The sequence below is a fragment of the Denticeps clupeoides genome, chromosome 16, assembly GCF_900700375.1.
Source record: "Denticeps clupeoides chromosome 16, fDenClu1.1, whole genome shotgun sequence".
Taxonomy (NCBI): domain Eukaryota; kingdom Metazoa; phylum Chordata; class Actinopteri; order Clupeiformes; family Denticipitidae; genus Denticeps; species Denticeps clupeoides.
The window spans coordinates 16,755,633-16,767,651 of NC_041722.1; the positions used below are offsets into that span (position 1 = coordinate 16,755,633).

Consider the following 12,019-nt stretch of genomic DNA (forward strand, 5'->3'; position numbering starts at 1 on the left):
GCACGGCGAGCCTGGTTAGCTGCATCTCGCGCTCCATAAAAATAGACTGTCAGTAAGTGCGAGCACGGGTACCTAATTGGAGATGTACTCCACTTGTTGTACAAGAATAGCGAGGCATTAGGAGCGGGTGGCATCAGCGCCAATCCCTTTAATTCCCCCTGGCAGGCCTGCTAACTCCCACTTCTGGGTTCTTCTTCTTAAAAAAAGAACCGGAATGGCTCCCGGTTGAAGGAAAAACGGCCCCCATTCACGAGCGCCGCTCCCTCTGTTTTCCTTAAATGTCATTACTGACATTACTTTTTATTTTTTCCGTGCACGGGACACGTTATTCCCTTTTACTTGATTAACGTGCCATAATTCTTTAAAAGAGGAGGGAAAAAGCGCCTCTCCCCCGAGGTTTACTGTTTAAAGCGAACACAGCTCTTTCCCAGGATAAGAGCTTCGGCTCAGCGGAGAGGAATTCGGGCCAGGGCCCATAAAAGAAGTATTTGTGTACCAGAAAGACTTTTTTTTTTTTCTGTTCCAAAATCTTTGTCATTAATGACTTTAGCAAATGTGGAGTGGAGAGTGAAATGAGGGGGTGTGCAGCGGGGTCTTCAAAGGAGGCCACTAATTATTTGTCCAGGATATCCCGCTCTAGAATTAGACGCCGGGCCCCCACTGCCTTTCGTGCTTTCATATATATATATATATATATATGTGTGTGTGTGAGTGTGTGTGTGTATATATATATATATGTGTGTGTGTGTGTGGTTCGAAAGAAATCATTTCGAGGGCGAGTGTGTGTCAGGTTGACGAAGATGCAGACGTGAGACTGCGGTGGAGGTTTACTGGGCCATGCCTCATTCTCCACCCGTTACATCAGAGCGGTGGCCGTCGCTGTTCTCGCCCCGGGGCCAGCTGTCGGTCTGCCTGCTCGGGTGTCCCGGTCACATGCCGTCCACGGGAGGATCTTATCACCCTCCTCGGGTTAAAAAAAACGCTTAGCGGAACGGGCGGCCTGGCACTCGCTCTCCGCTACCTGCCCAAGTCACGCCCCACCATTAATTACCCTTATTTTGGACCTGACGTGAACTTGTCACCGGGTTTGTCTCACTGGGTGACACCACATTAGGGGTTCAGCAGCGTGTCCTGTCCCGTCCTACAAGTCCACATGGTGCCCTAGTGTTTATGTGCATCTGATTGTGTGTGTGTGTGTGTGTGTGCATGCTAATGCCTCTGGGTATGAGAGAATAGGACGACAGAACCGTCTGAGCGCTAGTCGCGGGGTTAGCTGCTAATTCCAGGTGGCGACGTCCCGCCAGGTGCAGCGCTGGGTCATTACTCTGGTATTTGTTTTCGGAATACTTTTTAGAAGAATTAAACCTCGTTCTCGAGCCACCCGGCCCTCACAGAGCCGGAATTAGCGCTGCGCCGTGCGCTCGTAGCCAGAGCCAGCGGTCAATGGATTTAGCATCAGCCGCTAATACCTGCTCTCCCTGGGAATGGGGGAAGTGTGGACAGCGCGTCTGGAAAGGACGGGGGGGGACGGGGGGGGAATCGGCTTCGACCTCTGTCACCGTCTCGCAGAAGGGCCGCAGTCCCCGTCCTGAAAGTTTGCGCAGTGCTCGGCGATTATGATAATGAACAGTTTTATCATTGGCCCAGCGATCAATAATGTGGCTTCTTAAGGTTTAATATTTCAGTGGTATTGATCATCTTAACAACCGTGTTTGCGGTCGGCGTGCTTTAACTGCGGCAGATAGGTGGGTGGCTGGATGAGCGAGTGAGCGAATGGCCGGGTGAATTTGTGTAGTACGCCGTCAGCCCAGAAGGAACCAGAGAGGGTGATAATAATTAAATTACAACCCCTGTCCCGGCCTCGTCCTGTTGTTTCCCAGCGCAAAACAAAATGAGCCGAAGAAAAGGGCCGCCGTAAGCAGATTTCGCTTCCACCTTCTCCTGAGAGCGAGCCAGAGGCCAGCTTCCCTCCCGACTGGCTATTTATAGCGCGCGATTTGATAATTAATGAAAATGAAAGCCCCTGGGTCCCGCTGCCTTCCGCCGACAAACCTCACACTTCCACTGACCTTTCAATGGAGAGGCAGGAGTCTATCTGTGCCGCGGAGTCGTAGGTGGGAATTATGGCCTGGGCCTTTCGAGGTTAACACTTCAGTGCAGTGCGTTTGATTGATAAACGCCATGGGAACACTCGCAACAGCCTCAGTCCACCCATAACGCCGCGGCGCGTGTTGTGATTGGTCCGCCTCCCAAAGCCGTACGTCGCGCACATGCCAGAGTTATTGTACGCCGCGGAGCGGGAAGTAAGCCAGAGCCGAGGTTCACCTGAGTGTTTTCGTAGCAGCGAATGGTCAGGCCCACCTACAGGCTGAGGCTCACACACACACACACACACACACACACACACACACAGAAAAAAAAACACACGGTCTCGCATACCCACACCATATCTAATCTTTTATTATTTATTTATCATAGAACATGCTGTGCACGCTCTGTAAGTTTACTCGCCTGGGGGTGAATGCAGGTTTATATATATATATATATATATATATATATAGAGAGAGAGAGAGAGAGAGAGAGAGAGAGGTAGTATGAGTAGGATTGAACCATACTCTGATTATACATCACTAAGGTTGTCCCTGGGATAATTTATGCGTTTACAGAGCACCACGCTTTTCTCTAACAGAACCACCGGGGATGCGGCATACTCTGTCAGTTTACAGTAAGGGTGCAGCTACAGAACAACAGAAGAAGAGAGACGTCACTTTCAGCTCCAATACGCATTACTTTCGTTTTATTTCTTTTTCTTTTTTTTTTTACTATTCTGTAACCCAGCACATCACATGAATAGTTTTGGTCCTAAAGAATTCTCTAGACCGAGGTCACATTGGCTTAAAAAAAAAAAAAAAAGCTTAGATTTTGTGCATGCACTGTTAAAAAGGAAAACTAGCTTTTGGGCAAATGGAAGTGGTTAACAAAAACAACATGGGGAATGGAATATCTAACAGTATGCATTTTTAATCGCAGCGCGTTCAGAGTCTGCCTTTTTTTTTTCCGCCTCGTTTTCTCAGCGGTGTGGTTTTTTTGGGAGTGAGATGATGTGAGGGCCATTTTTCGTTTGTACTCCTGGCATGCTACACTGGTGCACGCCCCTCATGCCCCCCATGCTGGCATCTAATTGGCAGGAGACTGGGGGCTTCCTGCTGTGTGCTTTCTCCCGGTTCCCCAGCTCTGCTACCCCACCGACTGCTTTTTTTTCACCCCCACTTGTGTTTTTTTTTTTTTTTTTATCTTTTCTTGTTCCCCGGCTTTCTCCAGAACCGAGTAATTAACCCACAGCTAATTAACAGCATCTAATTACACCACAGTGCTGTTTTCCTTTGCACTCTGTAAAAGTGAGGACATACTGCACCAAAATGTGAATCCGCCCCCCCCTCGGCCACGCCCCCGTCCTCCTCTCTGACTGGCGATTGGCCAGCGATATTTTATTTTGCAAGGGGAGAAAAACATTTCTTTACTTTCTGAAACATTGCCTGTAGAGCAGATCTTTAGATCTTGACTGGTGTGGCAATAAAGAAAAATACGATTATTGATATCTCCGAATCGATCAGACTGTTTTACCACAATGGAACAAAATTAGAGTTGAGATGCCCTTCCAGAAGCAGTCACTTAGAAGGAGCTGTGTCCCCCCCTGTGAAATCCCTGCAGCAACCGCAGCCTGATAGGTGAGGGAGGAATCATGGGAAATGTAGTGACGTGTTGGCCTTATCATAAGTGGCCTGTGGAGAGCTGTAGGTGTGGAGGCACTGAGGTGACAGCTACGACATATTTGGGATGGCTGTGCTATCTCGCACCTAATACACTACCAGATGTACTACACTGATCTTCACCCCAACACACACACACACACACACACACACACACACACTGTCCATAGGCCTTACTTGGCTTCCTAGCCTCTCTCTCTCAACACAGCCGCTTCTATTTCTGTTCAGCAGACTGATAGCTGGAGCTGAAGATCATTGATTTTACGGGAAGCAGTGTTTACAGCCCGAGTGCCATCGACCTGAGGTGACTTTTTGCCTCCTGAAGTAATAATGGCAGTGGAGCGTCCCTGTGTCTGCATTAAACACTTAGAGAGAGGTGGAGGATGGATAAGGGTGGGTGGGGGTGGGGTTAGAGGAAGGAAGGACTTTACCAAATGGAGGGGTGGGAGTTTCTTTATCTCTTTTCTGCCCATTAAACCAACCCGACCACCAAGGTGCTTTGCTTTGAAAGCACAGCAGGTATTCAGTAGCAGGAATCGGGCATCGTGTATTTGGGTAATAGCTGAATCAGAAGGACGCTGGGCCACAGAAGTTGTTTGTAGTTCCTGCAGTGTAAACATGTGGCATAGATGGTAGTTCCAGCTGTAGTTTCACGCCAGGAACAGGGAATTAGAGAGAACCGAATCAGCCCCGCTTCACTGCATTAACTTGGAAGCTCTGAACATGTGGCACACACCAGCATCGGAAAACCTGGGATTACTTTGCGACCAGGAGGTCTTGTCTGGCATTAAAATGGACTTAAAGTTAAAAAGAGGATGAGGCATCTCCATGCATACACATACGAGTGATTAGCCGGGCCAAGCCGCGCAAGTGAAGCATGTTCTCGCAAGCCTGAAGGAGTACAATGCGCCGTCTCATCAATGAACAAGTCCCCTGTGCAACATCAAAGGCCCTCCCCAGCTTTATCAATAGGAACCCCATCTTCCCCACTTCTTCCTGTAACTTGCTTAGCATTTACGCCATTGATTTTTCTATAAGCACCCTAACCCTGCAGTGGCCTGGGCCTCGAGTGTGTGATGGCTGAATCATCTGCCAGCTCGGCTCGAGGTGCCCAGCGGGAGGTGGTGTTGAGTAGAAGGGAGGCGGAGTTAGAAGAACTGGGCGTCAGCGTTTTTTTTTTTTTTTTTTTTTTTGGTCCTGAGCAGAGGATAGAGGTCAGGGCCACACCCTGTGGGGGTTCTCAGCTGGGGACCGGGCGAGAGTTAATTCCCCTGGAGACGCTGGGGAGTGTAGGGAGGGGGGCTGGGGACTCTGCAGGCTTGGCCTCCAGGCAGGTGATTGTGCATGCTTATAATCAGATGGGTCCTTAGCCTTTAATTCCCCTCTCGCTCGGCCGGTAAATCCCACCTAATGAAAGGGCCCATAAATAAAAACTTATCGCATTTTCCATCCTTTCCAAATGACAACCAGACCTACTCTCTGACAGGGTTCATTAGGGGCTCAGGTTTTTTAATAGGCAAAATCTTATCTGCTTTTGTTAGTGTGCACCGGGGTGAGGAAGAGGATGGTCCTGTTACGTAATTCATTTATTACAAATGAAACAGAGTGCTGTGAACTTTTTATGTTAAACATCTTCCCTCTATGGGCATTCATTGCGACCAGGGTGCAACAGACATGTTCAGCTTATTCTTTTATCGCTCCATACTCTTCCATATGCTGACTGAAGCACTAAAACTTTATTGTCTTTGTAATAATTCCAAACGCCACCACTCAAGGGTGGCAGCGATTTGCATGGCACCTCTTACCCTTGTGCACAAAGCAGTGTCAGTTGTAATGTCCTGGTACCTCCTAAATTCATCCGTTTGATTTGCGGTCTCGTAACACCACCCCACCGCCCTGTTCCGATGCCCCCAAACCGCGCCTCTGTGTCTGCGTTAAGTTTTTTTTACACAGGTGTCGCTTAGCAAAGCAGGCCCTCAACCGACAAACAGCATTATATCAGCACCCCCCATCTGCGACTCGGAGACTCCAGACAATCCTATTGCACATCAGTAACCACAGTGCATTATTGAATTAGAGCATCTAGATTTGAAAGGGCAATCCTGTTTTCTGTAAGCAAGTGGATGCACACACACACACACACACACACAGTCTGACCGCTGACCAGTCTGTCCTCTGTGACAGTGGTCATGGTTTGCCTAACTGCATGCTTTGCAAAAATTCTTGTTGTGGCAGGTGTGCAGCCACTTTAGCCATATGAGACGGCTCAGGGGAGCTAAAGGAGGAGCCCCGTCTTGCCCTGTTTACGTGCGAATTTAAGCTGGAAAAGTCTGGACCGGGGGGAATTGGGAGGTGTCGGAGCCTGAGCAGATTACGGAGTTACCGGCCTTGTGTTTTTCGTCCCTTTGCATTTTCTACGGCACCTTAGACGAAACCTGGGAAAGTTGAAACGGGAAGACATTTCCCTAATTCCACCGCCAGCGTATCGCCGTAAAACAACGGAGTGCTGCTGACGCAAAACAACTGTCACGGCCACCTGTACCCGCCCGACAGAGGAGCCATTAAATCCCCCGCAAGCCTTTTTACTGTAGACAATTTTATAGACAATCACATATGGCAAACCATTTAAATAATTATGCTGTTCCATTATCGTTAAAGCTGAGCAGCTAATATACTTAACAGATTTATTGTTACGATACATATTTTTGAGAAATGCACCCCTGTTCTTTGCCTTTTATCCATTGATAGAAGGTCCCAAATGCAACATGAGTGAATACATGTAAATGGCGCAAGATTTGAGGAAACGGACGTTGCTTGAATGAAGTCTCTCTATTTGTCATGGTCGGATGGAGGGGGGGGGGGGGGGGGGGGGGGGGGAGGCGAAGCGGGCGTTTCATTTTCATCAGACATTCATGAAGAGTGGGGCAGACATTATCAATCTCTCCCAGCCAAGCGCTCCGCCATTAATACGTTATAACGCCGGCTTGGCGGGGGCGGGGTGGAGGCGCAGTCTGATCACTGGCTGAAAATTTGCATCCCTAAGTAAATAAGTAAATAAATCAAGTTGGAGGCAGGGAATGTGCTAATAAGGCAGGACACGGTGGTTAGCGCGCTGCCGGGAAACTTTGCTCATGCAATATTCAGCACGGCCGGGTGAAAGGGCAGGCCAGAGTTATTGGCTTCAGCCCGGTCGCCCCCTTTAATCAATGCTGCCTGCATCCCTTTAATAAAATTATTAGCTCAGCAGTATCTATCGCTATCATATTTATCGCTTTAAATTGTGGGCCACGCTTGGTCTCACTGGAGCTTGGGGCTCTGCCGCCATCTGCAACCCCCCCCCCCGCCACCGATCCTTCCCGACACCCCCCTCCCTTTTGAAAGTCTGGCTTCCCATTTATTATTTCGGAGGCAGAGGACCGCTGGCCGTTTTTGAAACCGGGCTGAGCGTTGAGATTATTGGATGCCAGATCTAAACACAGCTGCATTTCAGTCTCAGCCCAGCTGGTGTATTTTGGGTTTTAGATTTATTACCCCACCCCCATCTTTTTTTTTTTTTTTTGCTGTTCTCAACTTGTATGAAGCATATATATATATATATATATATATATATATATATATATATACACACACACACACACACACACACACACACACACACACACACACACTGCACAAATAATTACTGGCAAAACATGCACTCACATCAGCATGAGTGCATCCGGCAAGGTTGTTCGTTTGTCCAGCTGTACTGAACACTCTGTTATATCCCTGATACGAAGACAATAGAGAGCTCTAAAACAAGCTCTTGTGTTTTGTGCAGAAACTGCCACTTCTCTCCGGAATGTGTGCAAAAGTACCATCTACTGATTGGTGGTTTCTCTTGGTGTCTAATTAACTCACTGTGAATCTTTTTCATTTATTATGCTTTTTTTTTTTTTAAATGTCCTTCCCCCAGTATCCCTGTCTTGAACACTAATTAAAAATGGATGTATATAAGATTTAGAATATGTAAGATGGTGGGGTGTTGTTTGGAAGGTGAAGATGAAAGATGGTAACTTGCTGATGTGACATGAAGAGGCATCTTGGATGGCTTATTAGTGCTAGTCAGAGGTTTTTTCTGTTTAAGTACATAATCTAACCTAATGAGCACTCTGTCATTTCCCTCACTTTCAGCGCTGTAGATAGTTCGCTCACTACAGTGCTTTTAATCTCACATTGCATGTTCGTCAATGGGAGACAAGAACTTGAAATGGCAATAATGGTGTGAAAGCATTTTTTCAAGGACTTTCACTGAATGCAATCTGTCTGCAGTGCTCTAACCTTCTTTTTTCATTTTGTTTTCTCTCTTTCCTCATTTCCAGGCCTGGATGCGATGAACGCCTCATGTAGGCATCAGCATGGAAAGCTGTGAGTCTCCCGTGGTTTCTGGGACAGACGATGGGCTCGGTTCCTCCACTAACTCCCAGCAGCAGCAACAGCAGCACCCTCCACAGCCCTGGAACGATCACTCTAGTTCACAGATCCCGCCCAGCAGCCAGTCCCTTTCCCTGGAGCCCCTATCTTTCTCTACGCCTTTCCCCTCCCAGCTTCAAAACTCCAGCGCCCCCCGTGAAGGTTTGAGAGAACAGCAGCAACACTCACGGACGCCGCCGCAAGCCCCGAACAACAGCTCAGTGTCAGGCCAGCTGCTTGAGGAGGACGAGCAAGAGGCGGTGAGCTGTGAGGAGGACGACGAAGACTTGGAGGACCTGGACGAAATGGAGATTGACAGCTGTTTCCCAAGTCTGCAGCCCTTCCCTGGAGTCCCCATAGCACCTGGAGGAGGAGGAATGCCCACGCTCATTCGTCAGCAGCCCTCTCGACGGAGGGGCACAGCTGAGAGTGGAAGTGAAGAAGGAGAGGATGAGGAAGAGGAGGAGATCAGTGATGTGGAGAACCTGGCCGGAGAGATAGTTTACCAGCCAGATGGCTCAGCCTACATCGTGGAGAGTCTTAGTCAGCTGATCCAAAGCGATGGGGGTACGTCGCCTGGCCTGCTTCCCACAAACTCCCTCCCCAGTTCAGGGAAGCCCGGCGAACCCACTAGCTCCTCGTCCTCGGTGTACCCTCAGATCATCAACACGTTCCACATAGCCTCGTCTTTTGGGAAGTGGTTTGGCTCTTCAGACCAAGGTTTCCCCAATACCTCAACCCTGGCAGGCCTCAGTCCTGTCCTGCACAGTTTCCGTGTCTTTGATGTGCGGCACAAAAGCAACAAGGATTACCTGAACAGCGACGGGTCTGCCAAGAAGTCCTGTGTATCCAAAGATGTTCCCAACAATGTGGATTTCTCCAAATTTGATGGGCTAGCCCTCTATGGCAAGGGGAAGCCCATCCTCATGTGTTTCCTCTGTAAGCTGTCCTTCGGATATGCACGCTCCTTCGCCACGCATGCCGTCCATGACCATCGCATGACCCTGTGCGAGGATGAGCGTCGGCTGTTGGGGCACAAACACGCCTCGGCCATCATCCAGGGCATTGGGAAAGACAAAGAGCCGCTCATAAGCTTCCTGGAACCAAAAAACAAGAGCTCTCCTCCACCGCCCACCTTACTCCCCATGAACTCTGGCCAGAGCTTTTATGGAACATTTAGTGGTGTTCATTTAGAGGCGGGCAATGGCGATGGGGGAAACGAGGTCCTCCTGAGCAAAGACTCTGATTCGGGCCTTCAACAGCAAGCCCCACTAGGTTCTCTCCTCGGCCTGGGGGGACTCAGCAGCCCCAAAACACCATCTCTTACTTCTTCTGTGGGCCCTGCCAAAGACTCCAGCACTCTGCCAAATGTGCAGAGAGGGAGAACAGAGGGCTCCAGCAGGAAAGAGGGAACCCGCATGGTAGAGGACGGGCTCGCGGAGGCTCACAAAGGCAAGACAGTCCTGCCAGGTGAGGAGATGGGCTCAGAAGAGGACGAAGAGCTGTTATTAGAGGAGGAGGAGGATGACATGGAGGATGAAGGCGCTGAGGTGCCTTGCAGTGGAAGCGGTAGCAGCAGCAGTGGTGGACAAATGGGGGAACCGGCTGTTTCAAACCAAAGCATTTCCAAATCTCCTTTATTAATGCCTAGTAGCGCTCTCCAGCCTCCCATCTGCCCCTCTGCAGCCAGCCCCACACTCAGCAGCAAGGCTCCGGCCTCCTCTTCCTCTTCGTCCAGCAGGGTGCCGGACGAGGGTTCGGCTGCAGAGAGTGGGGGGAGAAACTCTGAGCTCCCACCGAGCTTTAACTGCCAGGGGCTTTCTGTCCCCATGGTGACGATGGCGGCCACCACCACCGGCAGAGAGAACGAGGACGACGGTGCTGTGTGTTCCTCGGCGCCCAGCTCATCATCGCCTCTGGCCTCCAATGCCTCTGCCGGTGCCACGGCCCGCCGACGAAAGTGCCAATCGTGATAGTGCCACAGCTCCTGAACCAAATGAATGCTCAGCTGAGGGAGAGGAGGACAACGGAAGCCTCCTGCACCACCACCATCATCACCACCACCTCCATGCATCGCCCCATGGCCATGTGCACCCCCACGATATGGCGGGACTTGGTGACTGCACGCAAAACCATGGTGTCGGAGGTAGTGGAGGCAGTGGGGTTGAGTGCCCCAAGTGCGACACTGTCTTGGGCTCCTCGCGCTCGCTGGGTGGCCACATGACCATGATGCACTCAAGGAACTCCTGCAAGACACTCAAGTGTCCCAAGTGCAACTGGCACTACAAGTACCAGCAGACATTGGAGGCACATATGAAGGAGAAGCATCCAGACTCAGGCGGCTCCTGTGCGTACTGCAGCAGCGGGCAGAGTCATCCGCGCTTGGCGCGTGGTGAAAGCTACACCTGTGGCTACAAGCCCTTCCGCTGCGAGGTGTGCAACTACTCCACCACCACCAAGGGCAACCTGAGCATCCACATGCAGTCTGACAAACACCTGAACAACATGCAGACACTGCAGAACGGAGGCTCCATCTCCTCTTCCGGGGAGCAGGTGTTCAGTCACGCGGCTGGAGGTGTCGTGGCAGTGCCCTCGGTGACCCAGGCCAGCTCTCACCATCCTAGCCACCACCTCCACCCAGTCCAGACTTCTGCCCATATGGCAGGCCCCTGTGGCGCCCCCTCACCGACCAAACCCAAGAGCAAGCCTACGTGGCGGTGCGAGGTTTGTGACTACGAGACCAACGTGGCCCGGAACCTGCGTATCCACATGACCAGCGAGAAGCACATGCACAACATGATGCTGCTGCAGCAAAATGTCACTCAGCTGCAGCACGGACGGCTCGGCCTGGGTGCCATGCCCTCACCCTCCGAGGCCGAGCTCTACCAGTACTACCTGACCCAGAACATGAGCCTGCCGCCGGGCCTCAAGATGGACCCATCCGGGGCCGACGCCCAGTTCCTGCTCAGCGGCTTCCACCTGGACCCCAGCATGGCTGCTCTGGCTCCGGCATTGGGTGAGTTTTTTTTTTTTTTTTTTAAACCCGGCGAGAGAATCAGTGGGGGTCCCCGTTTTGGACACTGCAATGTTGCAGTTCACTGCGAGTTCACATGGGTGGGATGGCTCCGACCGCTGCCAGCTATAAACCACACTGTTTGCACTAGTTAAGCACACGGATAAACTGGCCCAAATAGGCTCATTCCCAGATTCCTGTAGACCAATCGGTGTATCAGTATACCATGCAGTGTATCCAGGGCATGTGAAGAACCATATGGAGGTCGCGATGCAGGAGTTGCATTTAGCGCGTTTACATGGAGAGAAATTGTTTAATAGAAGGAATCACGCTCAGGATTCGAGTGGATCTATCAAAACATGAAGGGGAACCACAGGCGAGACACAAATCAGGCCATGTAGCCTACGTCTCTTTCCCTTTTCCGCTCTTATTCATCCTCTGCTGAACCGATTGAACTGGTGGCAGAGATAAATATCAAAAAGGACGACTTGCAGGAGTCGTCCGTGCTAGTGAATGGGGGCCTTTTATATCCCCTATTCCTGACTAAATCGGTGTGCGCCGTAGTTAAAAGAGGAAAAAAAAAAAAAAACCTGCAGACTTCTGCATTATGAAAGGAAAATACGTCTCCCCAATTCCATAACGCGAGCAGAAAAACACACTGAAGTGTTCAAGGCTGGCAAGGACAAAGCTTTTGTATGGATCTGTTTGAAGGTTTTTTTTTTTTAAAGAACAGTTAAATGGTTGTGCATACATTAGACTTATGAGAGGAAGGTTTGTACTGCCT

The 12,019-nt window shown here is 50.2% G+C and overlaps 1 protein-coding gene across 1 annotated transcript in view; it reads left to right on the forward strand.

Annotated features, from left to right (window-relative positions):
• Window positions 1-12,019, forward strand: part of zfhx3b (zinc finger homeobox 3b) — a 119,506-nt gene that overhangs the window by 20,160 nt on the left and 87,327 nt on the right. Inside the window, 2 exon segments of the mRNA XM_028955857.1 lie at window positions 8,132-10,156; window positions 10,158-11,238. Of these exon segments, the coding sequence (XP_028811690.1) occupies window positions 8,168-10,156; window positions 10,158-11,238 (3,070 nt within the window). The 5' untranslated portion in view covers window positions 8,132-8,167.